This window comes from Lissotriton helveticus, chromosome 2_1 (assembly GCF_964261635.1).
Source record: "Lissotriton helveticus chromosome 2_1, aLisHel1.1, whole genome shotgun sequence".
Classification (NCBI taxonomy): domain Eukaryota; kingdom Metazoa; phylum Chordata; class Amphibia; order Caudata; family Salamandridae; genus Lissotriton; species Lissotriton helveticus.
Window position 1 is genome coordinate 594686888 of NC_136059.1, and position 23051 is coordinate 594709938.

The 23051-nt window shown below is 45.9% G+C and overlaps 1 protein-coding gene across 3 annotated transcripts in view; it reads right to left on the minus strand.

Moving 5' to 3' along the window:
• Nucleotides 1-16193: 16193 nt before the first annotated feature.
• The window catches only part of BDP1 (BDP1 general transcription factor IIIB subunit), a 1449812-nt gene continuing 1442954 nt past the window's right edge, over nucleotides 16194-23051 (minus strand). For all 3 annotated transcript variants that reach the window (XM_078675286.1, XM_078675285.1, XM_078675287.1), the window contains one exon: nucleotides 16194-19658. In XM_078675286.1, the coding sequence (XP_078531412.1) occupies nucleotides 19518-19658 (141 nt within the window). In that variant the 3' untranslated portion in view covers nucleotides 16194-19517. The remainder of the gene's footprint in view (nucleotides 19659-23051) is intronic.

Genomic DNA, 23051 nt, shown 5'->3' on the forward strand with positions numbered 1-23051 from the left:
GGGTCCCCCGAAGGGTCACTTTAGCAGAGATCTTTTAAGACAAAACGCTGTTTGGTGCATGCGGGTGTATGGTGTGGGTCCTCTAAGAGGGTGAAGTGGTGCGTGCAAAGTGAGTCTAAAACTGTCTAAGGGTCACTTCTTGTTTTTTTCTGCACCTTTCTTGCTTCTTTCTGCACCCCTGGTGCCTCTTTCACACGCCTCTTCACTCTTTCTCCACCCCTCTTGCCTCTTTCTGCACCTCTGTTCCTTCTTTCTGCACCTCTCTCGTGTCTTTCTGTATCCCTCTTACCTCTTTCTCCCCTTCACTTCCCACTTTCTGCATCTCTGTTGCTTCTTTGTGCACGTCTCTTGCTTCTTTTTGCATCCCTCGTGTCTCTTTCTGCACCCCTCTTCCCTCTTTCTGCACTTCAGTTGCTTCTTTCTGCACTTCTCTTGTCTCTTTCTGCACCCCTCTTGCCGCTTTCTGCACCTCTGTTGCTTCTTTCTGCACTTCCCTTGCTCCTTTCTGCACTTCTGTTGCTTCTTTCTGCACTCCTCTTGCCTCTTCCTGCTCCCCTCTTGTCTCTTTCTACACTTTTTGTTTCTTTTTACACCTTTCCTGCTTCTTTCTGCACCCCCGGTGCCTCTTTCACACCCCTCTTCACTCTTTTTCCACCCTTCTTGCTTCTTTCTGCACCTTTGTTTCTTCTTTCTGCACCTCTCTCGTGTCTTTCTGTATCCCTCTTGCCTCTTTCTCCACCCCACTTCCCCCTTTCTGCATCTGTTGCTTCTTCGTGTACTTCTCTGGCCTCTTTCTGCACTACTCTTGCTTCTTTTTGCATCCCTCGCATCTCTTTCTGCACCCCTCTTCCTGCACCTCAGTTGCTTCTTTCTGCACCCTTCTTCCCTTTTTCTGCACCCCTCTTGCCTCTTTCTGCACCCTTCTTGCCTCTTTCTGCATCCCTGTTCCCTTTGTCTGCACCTCTCTTGCCTCTTTTCGCACCCCTGTTCCCTTTGTCTGCACCTCTGTTACCTTTTTCTGCAACTCTCTTGCCTCTTACAGTTCACTTGCCGCCTTCTGCAGCTGTTGCTTCTTTCTGCACCCCTGTTGTATCCCTCTTGCCTCTTTCTCTACCCCACTTCCCCCTTTCTGCATCTCTGTTGCTTCTTTCTGTACTTCTCTGGCTTCTTTCTGTACTTCTCTTGCTTCTTTTTGCATCCCTCGTGTCTCTTTCTGCACTCATCTTCCTCTTTCTGCACCTCTTGCCTCTTTCTGCACTTCTCTTGCCTCTTTCTGCACATCTCTTGCTTCTTTCTATACCTCTGTTGATTCTTTCAGCAATTCTCTTATCTCTTTCTGCACTTCTCTTGCCTTTTTCTGCAACTCTTTTGCCTATTTCTGCACCCCTTGTGCCTCTTTCAGCACGTCTGTTGGTTTTCTGCACTGCTCTTGCTTCTATCTGCTACTCTCTTGCACATTTCTCCACCCCTCTTGCCTCTTTCTGTATCTCTCTTGCCTCTTTCTGTACCTCAATTGCCTCTTACTGCACTTCTCTTTCTTCTTTCCACACCTCTGTTGCTTCTTTCAGCAATTCTCTTGCTTCTTTCAGAAATTCTCTTGCCTCTTTCTGCACTTCTCTTACGTCTTTCTACACTTCTCTTACATCTTTCTGTACCTCTCTTGCGTCTTTCTGCACCTCTGTTGCCTCTTTCTGCACCTCACTTGTTATGTTACGTTAAAATTTCTTATAAAGTACACATACACTGATTGGTTTCTTGGCGCTGACTTAAGATATTGATGGAGCCCCATGTATTTAGTTGTCTGCAGAATCTACGTATAAGCTTGGGTGAATAGCCAAGTCTTAAGAAGCCTTTTGAATCTAGAGATTTCAGTGCAGGTTCTGATGTCCAAAGGAAGAGTGTTCCAGAAGCTGGGTGCCAGTACTGCAAACCTGCAGCCACCTATTCGTTTCCGTTTATAGGAAGGAATGGTTAGGAAGTTCTTGTGGGCGGAGCGCAAGCTCCGTGGAGGTATATATTTTTGAGCAAGTCTGGATATGAATTTTGGGCTAGCACGATGTGTGGCCTTGAAAATAAAGCAACCAACTTTAAATGCACATCTTTTTGGGATAGGAAGCCAGTGTAACTTTCTCATAGTGGGGGAGATATGTTCCCATCTGGGTTGCTGAGATATCAGCCTGGCTGCCTGGTTCTGCACCATCTGCAGTCTTTTGGTGAGATATAGCGGGACGCCAAAGTATAGAGAACTGGCATCATCCAGGCGTGTTATCAACATGGCTAGGACCACCTGGATTAAAGCTTCCAGAGTAAGTAATCTCCTGATCTTCCTTATCTTCCTCAGCTGAAAGAAACAGGCGGAAGTTACTGCTCCTATCGGAGATTTCATAGTAAGATCACTATTGATGATCACCCCCAGACTTTTGGCGGAGGAGGAAGGAATAGGGGGGGGTCTAGTTCACTTGGCCAAAACTATGCGTTCCAAAGGTTCAGGGGACCACCCATCAGAATCACTTCAGTTTTATCTGAATTTAATTTTAACTGGTTATTATTCTTCCAGGAACGGATGTGCAGCATCACTGCCTGGAATTCAGATATCGAGTCTGGTGAATTATCGATAGAGAACATCAGTTTCAGATCGTCTGCATAGTTATACGTGCGCACCTTCCTGTTTTTTAGGGACTGAAGTAGGAGAAGAAGGTAAAGATTAAATAAGTGAGGGGACAATGAGGAGCCTTGAGGTACTCCACATGTCGTTGCCATTTTTGGTGCAGAAAACTGGGAAAGACGCACTGACTGGGTACGCTCCTCAAGATATGACAATACAGCAGGACGCTGTTCCGTTAAGGCCAGCAGCCTTATCACGGTCGATGAGGATGCCATGAGTCAAATGCCGCGGACAGGTCCAGCAGCTCCAAGGCCTGGGGAGCCCTTATCGGCTTCCTCTCGAAGCGTGTCCAGTACAGTAAGTACTACTGCCTCAGTTAAATGGGCTGGGCGAAACCCCACTTGGTTTGGATCAAGGTGGTCAGACTGCTCAATGAAAGCACAGAGGCATTTGGCCACATGCAATCCCAATAGTTTGGTCAGATAGGGAAGCAGGGAGATAGACCGGTAATTAGTTAAGATCCTAGGATCCACACCTGTTTTGTTTTAGCAGTGGGACGACCATTGCTTCTTTGAAAGCTCTCGGGGCACAGCCATGTGCTAGTGAGTCATTAAAAAGTGCTAAGGCAGGTCCGGGGAAGGTGGTGAAAACTTCTTTTAAGATATGGGGCAGGCAACTGTCAGTAGGTGATCCCGACTTTACTTTAGACAGAAGATCCCAAAAAGTCTGATTGTCTATTGCTAAGAACTGTTCAAGAGAACACGAGTTTTCCATCATTGAGGATGAACCCTCAAGAGCAGGGCGGAAGGGAATACTAGCTTTTATTGTAGCAATTTTATCAATAAAAAATGAATTAAGGGAGTTACAAAATGCTTGGCAGGGTGTAGATTTTAATGTAACTCTGTCAGGGTTGGATAATTGGTTCACCATGGAAAATACGTCTTTAGACCTGTTGGTAGAGCTCAGGATTTTTGAGGGGAAGTAAACAGCCTTAGTTGAAGAAATTTACTTTTTATACTCTTTCAGTTGGGTCAGATAGCTCTCTTTTGTATCTAGAGAATAGCTAATTCTCCATTTCCTTTCGGATTGGCGAAGTGCTAGTTTTGGGGTTTTTAAGTCAGAAGAGAACCATCGTTGTGCCTCATGGCGGCTTACCAATCGTAATGTTTTGAGTGGAGCATGTTCATTGCTGGCCGCTGTGAGCCATGCTGTGAGGTTTTCCTCACTAGAATTAATAGACGCCTGGTGGGTTGGAACTGCATTTGCTAAGGTGGCATAGAGATGGGTTCTATTGATATTATTCGAATTCCTAGCCACTGATCTTTTTATACTTGGGGGTTTTATCATAGTAATGTCCTTAATAGTGAACTGAATTCGGAAGTGATCAAACCATATGTAGAGAGAGACAGTCAGTGCGGACACTGTGGTGTTAGCTGTCCACACCTGATCCAGCGTGTGTCCCTAGTTTGTGTGGCCATAGTTATTTGCTGAGTGAGGTTTAGCCCACTAAGGAGGTCATTCAGTTCTTTGACATGGGGTCGGCCCTGTGTGTCGTTATCCCAATAATTAAAATCACCGATCAGCAAAATGTTTGCATGGTTGGTAATTAGCTGAGCAAGGACATATTCTTGGGTGGTCTGTATAATAGCACACAGATTAAAGGGGTCGAGCCGGACTCCAACTTGAGGACTAAGTTGTCTACCAATGGTAGGTCAAGTGGGGTTAGGATCGTGAATATTAAACCCGGCGAACAATGGCCGCTACTCTACCCCCTATATTTCCTAGTGTGCGATTTGCCTGTAGGATATAGTAATTGTTAGGGAGAGCTGCTAGAATGTCTGGGGCTGAGTGCTGGGACAGTCAAGTTTCCATTAGGAATACGATGTCAGGGTTGCTTGAGTCTAATAGATTGAAAATGTCAAGCTGATGTTTCACCAAGCAATGAGTGTTGAGATAGAGGATAGTTAGTTTGGAGTTCATATATCTGGTCTGTTTTTGAGTGATGACTGTGGCATGGGGGAAGATGGTAATTTCAGGAAAGGAGGCTCTTGCTTCCATAATCCCTTCTTTAATTAGTCTGATATTAGCAAGGGGTTTAAGAGGGTAGTTACCAGAGTGCAGGAGTTTTAGTTCTTGTGGGGAATAAGAGATACTTTGGGCATTTGGGCATAATGACTGGCCCCTGGTCCTGTCCGAACGGGCGCAGACGGGTTTGCTTTAGGCGCGCCCGCTGCGCCTGTCCGCACCATCGGGCGTTTTAAAATTAGTTCCGGTGGACGACTAGACCGTGTCCCAACCGGATGTAATTTGCGGGTGGAAGTGAGGCAGAAAATAATGGTTATGTGTCTGCCCTCCGCGCAATCGGCACAGCAGCCGTGGTCGGCACTCACTCAGTACTGAACAACTAATGTGCAGGCTAACGGTAGGTGCAAGGATACTTAACAATTTAGCAGCAATAAAATATTAAAATATTTAAACAACAGTTTTAACACTTGCTTCTTTCTGCACCCCTTTTTTCTTTCTGTACCTCTTTTCTCTTTCTGCATCTCTCTTGCCTCTTTCTGCACCCGTTCCCTCTTTCTGCACCTTTCTTGCCTGTTTCTGCACCTCTCTTGCCTCTTTCTGTACCTCTGTTGCTTCTTTCTGCACTTCTCTTGCTCTTTCTGCACCCCTCCTGCCTCTTTCTGTACATCTCTTGCCCCTTTGTGCACCTCTCCTACAGTCTTCTGCACCCCTCTTGCCTCTTTTTGTACCTCTGTTGGTTCTTTCTGCACTTCTCTTGCTTCTTCCTACACCTCTGTTGCTTCTTTCAGCAATTCTCTTGCCTCTTTCTGCACCCATCTTGCCTCCTTGCCTCAGTTGCTTCTTTCTGCACCCCTCTTGCCTCTTTCTGTACCCCCTTTGCCTCTGTGCGCCTCTCTTGCCTCTTTCTGTACCTCTTGCCTTTTTCTGCAGTTCTCTTGCCTCTTTCTGCACCTCTTTTGCTTCTTTCTGCACCTTTTGTGCCTCTTTCTCTGTTGGTTCTTTCTGCACTGCTCTTGCTTCTTTTTGCACCTCTATTGCAAATTCCTGCATCACTTTTGCCTCTTTCTTCTTTCTGCACCTCTCTTCCCTCTGACTGAACACCTATTCCCTCTTTCTGCACCCCTTGAGCCTGTTTCTGCAATTCTCTTGCCTCTTTCTGCAGTTCTCTTGACTCCTTCTGCACTTCTCTTGCTTCTTTATCCACCCTTCTTCCCTTTTTCTGCACATCGCTTGCCTCTTTCTCCACCTCTCTTGCCTCTTTCTGCACCTCTCTTGCCTCATTCTGCACATATCTTGGTATTTTCTGCACAGCTCGTCTCTTTCTGCACTGTTCTTTCCTTTTTTGCATCCCTCTTGCCTTTCTGCTGTTCTCTTGCCATTTTCTGTACCTCTCTTGCCTCTTTTTGTGCCTCACCTGCCTCTTTCTGCACTTCTCTAGCTTCTTTCCACATCTCTGTTGCTTCTTTCAGCAATTCTCTTGCCTCTTTTTGCACTTCTCTTGCTTGTTTCTGCACCTCTGTTGCCTTTCTGCACCTCACTTGCTTCTTTCTGCACCCCTCTTGCCTCTTTCTGCATCCCTCTTTTCTCTTTCTGCACCTCTCTTGCCTCTTTCTGCACCCCTGTTTCCTCTTTCAGCACCTTTCTTGCCTCTTTCGGCACCTCTCTTGCTCCTTTCTGCACTTCTTTTGCCTCTTTCTGCACCTCTGACTTATATGTAGTTGTAACCCCCTGCCCTGTTATGTACTAGGGCCTTACAGGGGAGGTCATGCCAATCACAGGGGTACCCCATCCCATAGTATACCAACATAGTGTTGTCACTGTATTCTAAGTGTCTTTCAGCATAGCACTGGCTCCGGGTCTAGCCAGTCAGTCAGTTACCACCAGTATCAGTGAGCAAAACGTTGGGGACACAGGATGACTTTGCAAAGGAAATACACAATGTTTGCATATCTGGTACATTTGGCTTGAAAAAACAAATCCGCAAGACTACACAATTCACACTACTTTGAGAGAAGCGTTGTTTAAGTTTTTGGTATTAAACTGAAACGAACGGATTAGTGCTTTCAAAAGAGGTGCACATTCATATAGACAGTACTGCCTGCAGATACACTGCAGCAGATTGATTCACACACAAATTCACTCGTACGTGTGCTCCTTTTACCAGCACAGGTACCTTTCATTGTTCTAATAGCAATAAACTTGTTTTATATTTTGGTGCGTACACTACCACAAACCACATGCATGCACCTGACTCCATCACTCAATTGTTTCAGGTGATATGAGCGGCACTGTACTCACCACACAGCATGTCTCATCATGAAACACAGCCTTGGATCAGAGATAGGAGAGCAATACACACACGGCATGAATTGTTTGATGCCTAGTGACCAGTACGTGGGAGGAGGAGGTGGCCAGGTAAGCACTGGCTCCAAACAGGGACAGGCTCCGGCTCACAGAAGATGAGACCTGGATGAAAGGCGCGCTTTGACGCCCAAGTGCATAGCAAAGAAAAACAAAACTGCTGCCCACCTGTGTCTGCCGCCGGCCAATCAAACCATGCCTAGTCACAGGCAGATAAGGCGTCACTTCATGGTTCAAGGGGCAGAGTCTGCTATAATGACACAGAGCGAAGTCTTGGCCTTAATGATTGCCAGTAGGAAAGATTGGAAGTTAACTATGGGTGACCGGATTGGCGAATAAGAGCTTCACATAGTAGAACAGCGCCATTCGCCACTCATCCTTCACCACCACTTATATATAAATGTGTTCCTTGGAGGTGACACCTGCGCTACGCTAGCACTATAACACTAATAACTAAGCAGAGTGAGAGATATCTCACACAGAAAAATGTATGACATTACGATGGATACATTTACAACGCAGTTTTTACATCGCAACATCCTTTACAACCCATACATTTACATTGCATGCATTACAACAAAAAAAATTTAAACTACATTTACAACACAATCCATTACATCGCATTATATCTTTAGAACGCATATCCTTACAACGCATACCAGGTAAGTGTTGGCTAGTTTAGGGGTAAAAATTACTATTCTAACTCCAGTGGGTGCAACAGTAGGGTAAGTGTTGGATAGTGTAGGGGTACTATGCGTTGTAATGGTATGTGTTGTAATGACATGCGATGTAATGCCTGCGTTGTAGTGACATGCGTTGTTGTGTCATGCATTGTAGTGACATGCAATGTAATGGCTGCGTTGTAGTGACATGCGTTGTAAAGGATGTTGCGATGTAATGACTGCGTTGTAAATGTAGTGCGATGTAATGACTGCATTGTAAAGGTTGTTTCCCCACACAGGCTTACTTACTTCCTGATGACTCCCTGAGGCTCAGCAGCAGCTGCCTAGGGACTCTGACTGGTGTGATGTGGGCTGCTGAACCACTCCAGAGGTCCGTGGGGTACTCGTCTTAGCCGCCGGTGGGTTCGGCTCCCATCGCTGTACCTAAATAGATAAAATAATCGCTTGCAGCACAACAACGCGGTGCGAGCAGCGCTGCATGTACTTTAACCAAAGTGCTGCAGTGTCTAGTGAATCCTAGCAGCTTAGATCTGCGGACTCTGAGCTAAGCCCCCAAGCCTGCCGGGAGCAGCGTGCATGGCACCTGCCACTCCAGGTTAACATTAACTGTATGGCGCATGACTACAAGCGCTCCATCGCTTGAGAGCAGAGGCGTATGTGTGACGTTCCATTTCAGTGCAGTGACGCGGATCACCACACTGAAATATGTTAGTCTAACGCCGGATGCGTGATACTTGGGAGGGCTGAGTCTGAAACTGCACCGTGTCCGAAATTGCTGAGTCAGGTCTGACTTTAGCATGTTGATAGTGAACCACAGCGAGTGCAGGAGGTTCACCGTAATCTGGAGGTGGGTGACGACCGCTTGAGACGAACCCGCCTTCAGCAACCAGTCGTCGGGATAGAGGAAGACAGGAACCCCTGGTCTTCGCAGCTGGGCTGTGACCACCGCAATCATCTTTGTAAACACCCGAGGGGCACTAGAGAGGCTAAAAAGGACCACAATAAACTGAAAGTGCTCATGGCCCACCATAAACCGTGGAGAGCAACAATGGGCAGGCAGGATGGGAATATGGAAATAGGTGTCCTGCAAGTCCATCGCTACCATCCAGTCTCCAGGTTCCAGAGACGACCGGACCTGAGTAAGAGTGAACATCTTGCACTTATACTTTTTGAGGAAGTAGTTGAGGGCTCTGAGGTCGAGCATAGAACGATGGCCTCCGTCTTCCTTTGGAACCAGAAAATAGCCAGAATAACAACCATAGCCTATTTCTGGCCCAGGAACCTTCTCTATAGTTCCATTGGCCAAGAGAGTCTTGACTTCCTCGCAGGGCAAGGTGATCACCCGTCAGCTGATTGTAAGCTGGAGGCATGGATGAGGGGTACTCTCGAAGGGGAGGGAATAGCCCCTTCGGACTGTTTGCAACAACCACCTGTCCCACTAGCGGTGGAGGTGATGGCGTATCCTGCCACCAACTGTACCTGTATTACCTGGGAGGATCTGACTAGGAAGGCTTTGAGGTGGAGGAGGGGATTGTGGTTTAGTTCGACTTCTGGACGCCCAAACCTCGGGATCGGGGTGAACCGCGTCCACGGCCCCGCAGAGGTTGCTGAACTTGCGGGACTCTATGGATGGAGTAGGGTTGGCGTGGTTGGAAAACCCTTCTGTAACCAAGAAAGGAGCGAAAAGCAGACACATGAAGTGGTAAGGACTTGGCCATAGCCCGTGAGTCCTTATAACATCCAAAGGCCTCATCTGCTTTGTCTCCAAGGAGATGGGAGCCATCAAAGAGCATGTCCATAGGATTAGCCTGAACATCCCCTGAAAATCCAGGACTGGCCCCTTATGGCCACTGTTGAGGAAATTGCTCTACCTAGCGAGTCTGTGTCCAAGCGACAGCGGATGGTGAACTTCGCTGCATCTCTTTCGCCTCAAATAACTTGAGAGAGCAGAATTCGGTCCTCATCCGAGACTCTGGGCAGCACTTGCACAACTGTATCTCATATCGAATGGGAATATTGGACCAAAGGCGTGTTCACCTATCGCAATGAGAGTCTGGCCGAAGAGAACATTTTCTGCCCGAAATTTTCCAGCCTTTTGGGTTCCCTGTCCAGGGGTGTGGAAGGGAACGCGCCACGAGAAGTGGAAGCTTGGACAACCGAGCTTAGTAGGGTGGGCTAGGTGGTGAGGAAAGCTGGGGCGCTCAGTGCAGGGTGATGGCAGAGGGCAATCGTTCTGTTCACAGGAGCCCCTGTCCTGGACTTGGACCAGGTGCCCAGAAAAACATCCATCAAGGCCTCGTTGAAAGGCAGCAAGCGTCTGAGGCTGACACACAAGGCTGCAGGACCTCTGTCAAGATTTTAGTCTTGACTGCCACCATAGGAAACTGCAGGTCCAGGACCTCCGCAGCCCTACGTACCACCATTGCAAATGACGCCCCCTTCTCCATAGCCAGGTAAGGGGGAGACCGCATGCCAGAATCTGGGGAGGAGTCCAGGTCGCTGGCATTACCCAGTTCCTCATAGTAGTCAAGGTCGTGACGTTGTGGGATTTCCAAGGGATCCTGCCGCCTCTCCCAATCCTCATCATCCATTTCTAACCCTTCAGAATAGGGCAGGTTGAACAGCATGGAGTTGTACAGCTCCGTCGACACCGGTCTACGTCGGTGGACCCTCACCCGACTCTGTGCCATTTGGAATGATGATTGGGGAGGCGCTGCAAGTGGGTGCCAGTGACGCCGAGGACCTCGGTGTCAGATGCGGCACTGGGGAAGGTCACGGGGGTACGACCGGCACCGGTCCACACCCAGGGATGAGTCCAGAAGGAGGTTGTGACCAGAGACGAAGTTGCGGAACCCACAGGATCTCCTTCATCTGATTCTGCGGGGCCTGAAGGCACCCCGGTAGTCTCAGGCTGCCCAAATATGGCACACATGGTGTCATAAATTCTTTTAGTTTGGCTGGGGTCTCTCCCGGAAAGGGACCGAAACGCGGAGCAGACCCAGGCACCCGCTCCATGGAGCAAGGCCTCAAACGCCGAGGCTCCTTAGTTTCATCACGCGACAGATGGGGCAAAGTCAAAGCACGCTTCAACTTCTTGTGGTGCCTCTTACCTGACTGCAATGACTTCGAGAAGGAGGACTTCGTCCGTCTGGAGCGGTGCTCGGACCTTCCTCTCAACCGGGAGCGCGAACGAGATCAACTAAGCGACCTTCATGGTGCGGTACACCAGGCCGCGATCAGCTTTAGAAACCTCTCTCTCAAAGCCTTCGGAGCCATGTCCCGGTAGTTGGAGCACGACTTTGTGTCGTGGTCGCGCTCCAGAGACATACTAGGTAGGGGTCTATGACCGACATGGCGAGGTGACAGGTGCTGCACGTTCCGTAACACGAGGTGTACTTGCTAGGCATCCCTAACACACCACACCAAAAAAGGTTAAAAAAAGTCCATAAAAAATGACAGGGGGTATGTAGGAAGCTGGCTTAGCATATGGTGCACACTTATTTAAGTGAAGCACCTTGTACTAATCCAGACAAAACTTTTGGTGATTTTAGAGGTCTGAGACAACCATAAAAAAGCTCTCTATGTGGTAGCTCTTGAGAGCAGCCTTCAGGCTTAGTCCAGAAGGAATGTTGGGCAGCTTGTTTTATCAGATCTAATCATGTAGTGTAGGTTAAACGAAAAAGAACCACACCGTGTAGTTATAAAAATATGTCGATTTATTACACAGCACTAACACAGTGGTCTATCTCCTACCCAACTAGTGGAGAAGTGTGGCTCACTGGTTAGAGCAGGCAGACCCTGAAGCAGAGGTCATACCCGGGACCAGGGTTCAATTCCCGACGCGGCAGGGTCTCGAGCTCAAATGTCCACGGACTCGATAATTCTCGCTTCGGTGCCTGACCTAATCATGGGTTCACACTCTGCAACTCTGGGCATTAAGCTTGCTTAATCTCCACAACGGCCCCCCGCGGCGGGATGCCTGGCTTTCACCTTGGGGATGCCCTGTAGGGGCTATCTCACAGGGAAAAGCCAGGACGGGTTCCCAAGGCAAAGCGCTTAGAGACCCCTGGGTTATAAGCGCTATATAAATCCAAACATACATACATACATACATACCCAGAGATATCAATACAAATACACACAATATTTCAACTGTAAACAGTTAAGTAAGCACAATACACAGTATTCTCCAGGGACAGACCGAACCATATACTAAGAAAGTGGCATGCGAACTGCGACTGAAGTCGGTACTTGGACCAGGAGACTCAGAAGAGCTGGGGACACAAAGAACCACCCAAGGTAAGTACCCAGAAACCGCTTGGAGGCTGTGTGCAGAGGGGAAATACAGCAGCATACTCAATAGAAGTCAATGGGAAAGTCGCTGTTGCAGTGTGGAAGAAGGTCCCTTCCCAGTAAACCCTAAAGAAACCATGTGGAAGACAAAAGCTTGGAGAGTCACCTCACCCGTGGATACTCCAGGAACCAAAATACCTGCACCAGGGAAGCACAGTGCATAGATGTGAAGGGACGTCGGAAACTGCTGTAGACCCCAATGGAGGACTTCAGTAAAGATGCCGCTGGTGAAGACTGCGCAAGAGTCCTGTGGAATTCAAGGGTGAATTCTTGAAGAGAGGAACCTGCAAGCAGAAGGGACAGAGTCAATGTCACTCGGAGGTGACCAGGAGGCACGGAAGAGCAATGACCACCGATGATGAAAGATGCAAGAGTGATGACGGTGACCTTGTGGCTGCAGCTGTGAGGACCAGGTGATACTGAGGAAGACCAGGAGTCGTTCACGAGCGGTCCCACATTGGAAGTCAAGATCCTGGGGGTTGGTGTCCGGCGGGAGTGCCAACAAGCCTTGCCAGTAGCAACAGACGTGGAAAACTATGAAGGAGCAATGTTGGGACTAGCAAAGTTCAAGGGACTCACCACGTGCACAAAGAGTCAGGGCACGTCTCGAGTAAGCAGGGGACACCACTGAAGCAAGAGAAGACCCTCAAGAGGACCCAGAGACCGAAAGCACAGGAGTCGCAGGAGGACCTCGAGCAGCTCACCACAGATTAAGTCACACGGTGCAGTGGATGTGTTGAGGACGAAAATCTGGGCAGGAAGAGATGCTGGAGGCTAGAACTTTTTGTAGCCCGAAGATCTCTGGAGTGCAGAGCCAACAAGCCCTGGCAATAGCAAGTTGACGGGGTGTACAAGTGTTCGGTCCTGGAGGTTCCGACAAGGTTTTATTGGGCTCAGAATTGCAGAGAGGACAGGTCTGGCCTCGAGGGAGTTGCAGAAACACCACCTGTGTTGCTAAGACTTTCAAAGTCCATGGGAAGTCAGAAGCAGTAGACCGGTCTGCTTCGTTGCGGTGCCTGCAGATGCAGGGGAGTGACTCCTTCACACCAAGGGAGATTTACTTCAGGTGTCCTTGATGCCCATGGGTTTGTTGTAGATCCTGGATGAAGCATAGACGCAGACGATGAAGAAGAGTTGCAGAACAGTGAGATCAGGAACAGCAGGAGTCTTCTTTAATGCAGTCTCAGCTTCAGGCGAAGTCCGAGTGTCCAGACGGGCGAAGAGTGGCTTGGTTTCAGGCTTGAGTCTTATCCCACCCACAGGTGAGCCCTTTTATACCCTAAGAAATGGGTTAGGACAACTCAGGGGTCCCTCCCAGAGGAGGGGCTGGACATAAGGGAGGATACTTCCATGTCCTTTGTCCAGTTTTGCACCACAGCAGGAGCCAAGGGCTCCCTGAGCTGGTTCTAACTAGAGTATGCAAGGAGGGCACCAAATGTGCCCTTCAGAGCAGTCTTGTGGCGTTGGCAAATGCCCCCGCCCCAATTCAATACGTTCTCTTTGGGTGGTGGTCACACCTCCCTGTGGCAGGAAACGTATTGTTCTACTTTCCCCTGCTCAAGCTCTGCTCAGCAGCAGGAGGGCACAATCGTGTCTGTGACTGGAAGCAGTACTAGCTTGCGAGCAGATCCTGAAAGGCTGTTACCAGGAGTACTGGGGACTTCCCGGAGAAGCCCCCCCAGTTCATGGAATCATACCTCCAACACCAGTAACGGTGTTGAGGTGTGATTCCAACAGGTTCGGTAAAGCCACTATATAGTTAGCCATCGAGTAATGACGCATGGCCACTATATGTATCAAAATGGCACACTGCACTTACAAAGCCTGGAGAATAAACTCCGGGGTTTGCAGGGGTGTCCTGCTCATGCAAGGGCACCCACACACTTATAACCCAGCACCCTGCCTTCAGGATTGAAAGGCCTGACTTAGGAGTGACTTGTAGGTTTTAAGTGTAGTGACCTCAGATATAAGGAAACTTATTTCTGTCGTAAGTGGTGATAGCACCAGCTTACACAGTTTGCAAGAGCAGGCCTGTAGTCACAGTTTGAGTGGTCTCTCATGGGTGGCATAATACATGCTGCACCCCTGGTGTACCGATTGCCTGGGCACCTTAGTACCATATACTAGGGACTTACAATTGTACACCAGTAGCCAGTTGTGGGGGTACCAAGGTTCTTACCATGTCAAATTTAGAGAGAAAGCATAGTGGCTGGGGTCCTGATTAGCAGGATCTCAGCGGACTAGTAAAATAAAAAAACATACTGACACCAGCAAAAAGTGGGGGTAACCATGAAAGCAGATCTTACTTTCTACAGGGTAGCTCTCTTCGACGGATCTGCGCTGGCTGGCGTGGCAAGAAAAGAACTGATGTCAGCGAGCCGGAGTGGCAGTTATATTAATGACACGGACATCACGACTAACACAACGCCCTCACGAGGAGTCGACCGAAGTCATATACTGGCGCACAGAGTTACTGCTATCAAAAATCTTCCGGATCTAGCCTGACGCCTCGAAGTTCAAAGGTAAGGAATCTGCGGCTAGATATCTCTATCAGATTACAATTTTGAGGACAGGTACTTCATCCTGTCTGTCAAGACAGGCTCTTGAGCTCCCATCTTTAACTGGGGAGATAGCAGTGACCCTGACTGCTACAGACTGATTTTGGTCCTAGATGCCCACTTCCAAGTTCCACACCTGGCTCGGATCCAGAAGCACAGTGGATAAGAAGGTATTGACTAGGAGGTGGCAAAAGTTTAAGAGAAGGAATTTGAACAAGAGAGGAGGGTATGATGGTTTATATGTTTTAAGTTTGTATAGTGTTCATACAAGTTACCAAAAACCATGACAAACATAATTATAACAACCATGAAACATGCAGTTGTAAATAAAACAGCCATGGGGGTATTTTTCAGATGTTCTTTAAAGGCTGGAAGTTGCGGCCTCAAACTAAATTGGGCTGAAACAGAAGTTCTTCTACTTGGCTCTAGCTACAGAGTATGTGCAATCGACACAATCCCACAACTCCCTGAATTGGCGGTATCACCATCTCATTTACTGACATAGCAAGAAACGAGGGGGCATTGGGGTTTGTGCACTCCGCTTCAGGACACATATTGGGCCAGTTGTTTCCTCAGCCTTTGTTTTAGCCTAAGTCATTGATCAGACTCATTAGGACAGCATCATCGAAGAACTGTTTAATGCTAAACTGAACTTGAATACATTGATGGAGGATTGCAAACATTTCTTAGTGATTGGCCTTTGATTGATTCAGAATACTGCTGCCAAGCTGATCCTGAACCTTAAAAAGTTCAACAGCATTTTACTGGGGCTAGCACTACACTAGCTGCCAGAGGAATCAGGTCATTTAAAAAATGATCTGCCTGATTTACAAGTGTAGCCCCTATCCGAGAAAAGACACACACGGAAGCTGTGGTCAAATAACCTCAGCCTGGTGCATGGAAAGGAGACTGTCTGTTCTAAGGTCCTGGAGCGCGCCTCTTGGAACTCTTTGCCACTCGATGTCTTAAAAGAAACCTCCATTTCAGAAAAGCATTCTTACTGTTCCAAATACATGCTGAGCACACGCCACCTTCATCAAATTTGCTTTTTCACACCCCTCACTATAACTTGTTCTAATTTCTGTTTTTTTTTTATCTCACGGCGCCGAGAGACATCTGCACTTGTAGTGTACGTGATACCACAAAAATATAAATTATTTACCGATCAGTAAGTGTAATTGTGTCCTTCCTTTATGTTCCTCGGACATCAGATCAAGGAGTCAAATTCCAAAAGAAAATGCAGTCGCTGGTAATTAGTGCTCTGTGATTCCAAACGATACAGAATAAAGAACATGAAACAGTCTATAAGGTAGAATTCATCTCGAAAAGAGCATATCAAACCAAGGAAACGTTTACGTTCGGCCCTGAAATCATCCAAATACATAATCAAGACATTTTGCAGCACTATGACAAAAACGTGTCAAGTTGGAATTTGAAAATGGCGCGGATCAGTCGTAGTGGGTCAGTCTAGTGCAAACACTCAATTACAAAAAATCACTCCGTACATAACCATGGGCATTTATGTGCATATGACAGAAACACCTGTTGTAAGTGATCCTAATATTTTAATGTAAATACGAGCAATTAAAAACAACCAGAGAGACTGAATAAATTATAGCAAATCATTTTATTCACATATTTTACATATGTAACATAAGGAGCTTGCTTTATCGCATCATATATTCGTGACTAACACAGAATTGAATAACTGTTTCAGATGTCAATTTGGAGATCATGCGAATTACAACCCTGTGATCAGTACAGCAGATAAAGCAATTTACGGTGCAAAATTAAAAAACAATAAGCCAAGGGTTTTTAAAAAAAAGCACGAACATATGACCAATCATATCAGTACTCATTTGGATCCAGTCTCACTGAATATTATGCCAGTATTACTTTTGGTTGCTGAAATACTGGGCAAAACACATGGGAATTGCTACAGAAACATTAATTAACCACCTCTTGGGTTCTAAAGTAATTCCTATCCCCTTCACCCATGGAGTAAGCGATGCCCCTGGTACAGGTCATTCTGGGGAGCCGGGAGAAATACTGGGCAGCAGTTCGCCCTACTGGGAATGGAGCCCTGAGGGCTCTATTCTGCATCACACCCAACTTGCTTACTGAGTGGGGTGTTGCCCACCAACTAGAATATCAATGGCAATCACCCGGTTTGCAATGGAAAGAACCTTGTGGGTGTAGATGTGAAAGACATGCAACATGCGTCCACATCATATACAGTATGTAAATCAATCCCCTGATTTGAAACATCACTTGTTGGAGGGCAGTTTGACAATTTAAATAAATATAGCTATAGTGATACAAAAATGAAATCTTGCTCTTAAGAACTGTTGTGTCCCTTTTGATAATAATAAAAAAATATAAGTCAAAGTCGGTATACGGTACAAAAATAGCTCCTGCAGAAGGTAATATAGTGAATATACAATTCATTTACAGATTTTTTACACATTTACCACACGCATCTCCAAAAAGATTGCGCTATTACTTTCGGATAGAAGCCGGTGCTTATCAGTGCTTTATGGCATCATGGTTATTCCCCTTTCATGATTTCCCTCATTGGCTAAAGTATATTAAGCAGTCTGCCGACAAGCCACCCTCCAAGGGCATTGCTGTTGTTAATCCAGCAGCCCAGCAACGAAACAGAAGCAGGACACTGACGCGTCACTTTGTGCCAGTGAAGCAGCATGCTCAGGTGACCCAATCGCAGTTGTCTTCCCCAGTTTTCTGTGACCACTCAAGGCAAAACAGCAATGTCAGAAAATGAAGCAAATACTGGCCAACAATGTGTGCGTCATTTGTTACAGTTCACGAAATGTGACATGGCAACAAAGGCGATTAGACTTTCAGTACAGCTACAAAACTCGCTTAGCACGTTTTTGTTTTTTCAAATGAGACAAAAGCCCAGGGTTCGAAAACAGATTCACTTTAAACTTACTGCGAGTAAGTTTGTTCATTCAGGTCAACTCAAATAGCTTCTGGCAATTTCACCAAAGTAACAGGACTGTACTTTCAGAAACGGCGCTAGAATATATCTAAGATACACAATAAAAACCACTTACGAATCAAAACATTTTAAAAACACACTAGAAGGAAACGGCTAACCAATAAACAGATTCGGATTGGCATTACGGCTCATATCAGAATCACACTTGAAATTATCTCACGTCGCCGTCATATCAGCAACCTGGGGAAGGTGTCCAATAGCAGGTAGAGTTTTTTCTCTAGAAGGGGATCCCTCCTTCATCAGATTTCACACGGCCTGTTAGTGCCTGATGTACCCACGTCAGTTTGCAAACCAGGATATGCAGTTTGCACACTGATCTGCAAAGGGATGTGAGCTTTGTAATGCGACTTATGTACCAACAAATTGTTCCTTTGAGGGAGTCACAAACAAACTGCCTAATGACTATTAATTATGCGTGTTGCCATTTGCGACCCCCTGTCCTTGGCTGCAAATGGAGAGATTGCGGCCTACAAGCAGCAGCAGGCTGCCTCGTGCCTCGCCATGTGCATCCTCAACTGGGAAACTGTTATTTATTTATTTTTTGGGGTATTTTTAAAATCAGTTCCTGTCTATGAAATGGACACGTGATAATTTATTAATAATAATAATAATAAAAAAATGGCATTTTAAAAGATGCCAGGGGTGGGTGTTGAGGTTTTTTGGGGGGAGTGGGGTTTCAGAAGTAGTCCTCTGGGCCCTACCCGCTCTCCCAGAGGCCACTGGCACAACTACCAACCCGGGGGCTCATGGTAACGGATCAATGGTTTCCACTGCAGTTGCTTTCACAAACCATTGCTGCACACTATTAGTGCACGCAAATATGAGGGGAGTGTTCCTTCCAAGCCTCTTCCTGTTTACGATTCGAAAATGGTTGCAAAAACAATTTTTTTCGATTCTTAAAATGGCTTTTATGCTACAGTGCAAGAAGTGCTTTAGTCGCTGCAAACCCAGTCTGCAAAAGGGTTTTCTATATCAGGCCTTTAGTTTCCCCAAAATAGCAGCATAGTAGCAAAAGTGCCTCGTCACAGATAAAGACAGACCGAGGTTGAAGTCTGTCTGAGGCAACGACGCCCTGGGTAGTAACGCCCCATCACACTACCTTTCACAACATTCCGACCAAGACTGAGTGATCAAATCACCGACCAGCAAATGGCGGCGCCTTCATAACTTCGGAACAATACTTCGGCTAATGCTTCAGTGGATCCAGGACTCTGTCCTTCTCGAGATCTCACGTATTTAAAAATGGGCGGGGTGACGCTCAGGAGACAAATGATAGTGTATACCAAGGAGACACAGCTATAATCTGTAAAGTGTGTATCAAATCAGACTTCTTTAAGGGTGGGCATAAATAGGAAAAATTAGGGGAAGAACACACTATCTGTTCCTTTTAGTAAGGTTCATCACACGGAAACCTTTAAAATAAAATAATTTAAAGGATGTTAACTAAAAAAACAAAAAGCCAGTGGTAACTTTCTGGACACAAAGGACTGCATATAAGGGCTTGTATACACTGAGTTATTGTTTCCAGTGCCTGCTCCCTGTCTTGAAAAACAGATGTTGCGGCAAAAGCATTCTGTTCCTCAACAAATGTTTTCAGAAACGAGGGCATATTTAATAAATTAAAATTAAATAAATAAATAACATTATTTCATGTTTTTCTGTACAGGACTAACCAAGGCATCAACTTAAGACTCTTTCAACCTACTGCTCATTTATAAAGGCATGATGCATATTTACTTTACAGATATACTGACGCAGGATTTTCAGCATCTGTCTAATATTTACAGAGGTTAAATATCTAGGTTATTCCCCAACGAGCGACTGACCCCTCAGGAAGGGGATTGCAGTCATCCCCCGGCTCGGAGGAGCTGGCAGTGTGCAGCGCCACGGTCTTCACTGGATAGTTTTTTTTATTCTGAATCGTTGACCTCCATAAAAATGTCTGAAAAGAAATATTCAGAAATGTTCGTTGGCTCCTTTTCATGCTCTGGCTTTTTAGGGCTTGACCGGTCTTTCTCTTCTTGTGGCTTGGCTGTTCCTTCACCAGAAGCCTAAAGGGAAAGAAAGAAATGGCATCAGAATGGACTGGAACCACACTTACGTTTCAGAAAGCCATGAAAATATACTTGTTCCAATACACCTGTCTTATAAAATCTTAAATCAATCAATCGTGACTCTCACTCTTCTTCCTCTATGGTCTCCAGAAGCAGAAGTAACCTCAGGTTTACCAGCAGATGTATCTGAGGAACTAAACTATCCCTTACCTTTACACCTTCATCCATGTAATGAAATAAATGGTGATTATTATTATTGCTAATTGACAAATGGCTGTAAAATACAAGGGGTACAAACAATACGCGCACTGAGTTACAAAAGGAAATCCCCATTTAAGAGAGTGCGAGTAGAACAAAGCAACAGATGAAGTTATTTGATTTAAGATTCTAATGTATACTGGCCCAGTAGAAGGTGTCATACCAAATCGTGTCTGCCACCACATTTTTGCCAGAAATTGTTTGTCATTATGAATTTCAAATAAATATGCTCTAAATCACCTTATGAGGTTTGAAAAGTAGTCTGGTTGCCTAGAATTGGTGCTTCTGTAAATGCTGCTGGAGCTAATAGTAACAGTGAAGGATAGATATATATGCGCACACACACACACACACACACACACACACACATACATACATAGGGTTTCTCCTAAGGGTAGCAAGATATTCATGAAAGTGAACTACCTCAAGTCGTTAGTAGTGCTCCTTCTCGAGTCAGATACCAAATGCTAGACCCTGGAAATTCTTCCATGACGTTGCAGTACCGCAAATGGTTCTAAGTGTCAGTCGTGCGTCAAAGGGAAGAGCTTCAAATAACCTTCACAAAAGTGAGGGGCTGTAGCTTCAACAAAGAAGTCTGCATACACACTTTTACAATATTAAAGATTTGTGCTTGTTTCCCATAGGTTAATTAAATATGCAAAAGAGGTTTATGATAATGAGTCAATATTGCAGCAATCAGTACATTTCAATCAAAGTAAGTGATGACACCTTATTCTACTTGGGTATAACCGACAGTTGAAGTCACTCGCATTTACCAGTGACTAACATGGGGGGGGGGGGACATTATTTTTTAGCTGGAAGTATATATGTGTACAAGCCAAATGCAGTCACTCAAAGTGAAGGTATCCTATGGCTGAATTGTGCTAACACAGTGTTCAATACAGTGTGGTAGGAGGAAGGAAAATGCTACTTACCAGTATGCATCTGTTCTTGGCATGTAGAACTGCAGAGTTACACACTGTGCATAGATGGCCACCTAGTGTTGGGCAGGAATGTTTGCAGTTTGTTTTTGTTCTAGAAAGTCTTTGGAAGTCACAGGATAGGTGACTCCTCCTTTGGATCAAACTGCGCATGGGCATCGGCTCCATCCCCAGATTGTTTTTCGCCATTAGGGAAGTGATGGAGTTTTACAAGAAAAGTAGTGATGTCCATGTAATTTGTATCTAATGAAGATAATACTGGAAAGGTGGCCGGGGAGGCGGGTGGGTGTGTGTAACTCTGCAGCTCTACATGTCAAGAACAGATGCATACTGGTAAGTAGCATTTTCCGTTCGAGGCATATGAGCTGCAGATTACACACTGTGCATAGATTGTATAGCAGTACCCACCTTTAGCGGCAACCACCCGTATCTGTTGCAGTGGTTTGAAACAGAGTTTTTAGTACAGCTTGGCCCACAGTTGCTTGTTGTTTAGTTTGCACATCTACACAAAAGTGTTTTGTGAATGTGTGCGGTGTAGACCATGTAGTTGCTTTGCATATGTCGTCTAGGGGAATGTTCCCTAAAAATGGCATTGAAGCCCCTATTTTCCTTGTAGAATGGGCTTTATGAGGAATAGATAACGTACGTTTAGCTTTGTGGTAACAGATTTGTATGCATTTGACAATCCACCTAGCTATCCCAGATTTTGATATGGGGTTACCTTGATGTGGTGGTGAAAAAGACACAAAAAGTTGTTTAGTTTTACGAAAAGTTTATGTCCTTTCAATGTAGTAAAGCAATGCTCTTTTGACATCTAAGGTGTGAAGAGCCCTTTCTGCGACTGTGGCTGTGAGAAAAATACGGGCAACTCAACAGATTGATTTAGATGGAAGGGTCCAATGACTTTTGAAAGGAATTTAGGATTAGTACGGAGAACCACTTTATTATGGTGCATTTGCAGAAAGGGTTCTTGAATGGTGAATGCTTGTAGTTCACTAACTCTACTGAGAGAAGTATTAGCTACTAGGAAAGCTACTTTCCAAGTTAGGAATTGCAATTCACATTTATGTAACGGTTCAAATGGAGGTCCCATTAATCATGTAAGAACAATGTTTAAGTTCCACACCGGTGAAGATGGTGTTCTGGGAGGGATTATTCTCTTGAGTCCCTCCATAAAAGCCTTTATGGCAGGTACTCTAAAAAGAGATAGATGTTGTCTATTTTGTAAGTTTGCTGCAATGGCAGCAAGGTGCAGTCTGATAGACGTGTACGCTCAATTACACTTTTGAAGGTGTAAAAGGTATCCTATGATGTTTTGAATAGACACATCTAAAGGCTTGATGTGGTTGTTTTGACAGTATATTACAAACTGTTTCCACTTAGCTGCATAACATGCTCTAGTGGTGGGACGTCTAGCTTCTTTAATAACGTTCATACTGTCTGGAGGGAGGTTAAGGTAACCAAACTCTATGACTTCAGGAGCCAGATCGCTAGGTTGAGCTGAGCTGGGTCCGGGTGTCTGATCTCTCCATGGTTCTGCGTTAATAAGCGGGAAAGATAGGCCTAGTTTCTGGTGTGGTACCACAGAAAGTTGCAGCAGCGTGGTGTACCACGGTTGTCTGGCCCAAGTTGGAGCAACTAGAATGAGTCTTAGGGAATGTTGCTGTCGTTTGCGTACCACTAACGGAAGTAGTGGGAGAGGCGAAAAAGCGTACGCAAATTTTCCGGACCAGTTCATCCATATCGCATTGCCTTTGGACAGCGGGTGTGGATATCTGGCGGAGAAGCTTGGGCATTTTGCGTTTTCGTGGGTAGCAAAGAGATCTATCTGAGGTTGTCCCCACAGTTGAAAGAATGGTTGAAGAAAGAACTTGTGGATGAAGTTCCCATTCGCGGATCTGCTGTGTTTGTCGACTTAGCAGATCTGCTATGGTGTTTTGTACTCCTGGAACATGTTGGGCTAAGAGAAAGATCTTTAGTGGTATAGCCCATCTCCATATCTGCTGAGCTAACTGAGAGAGCTGTAGAGAGTATTTTTCTCCTTGCTTGTTTATGCAGTACATGGCTGTCATATTGTCTGTGCGGACTAAGCCAGCTTTGCCTGATACTTGCTTTTGGAATGCTTTTAGGGCTAGAAATACAGCTAGTAACGCCAGATGGTTGATGTGGAGCGACCTTTGTTGTGGTGTCC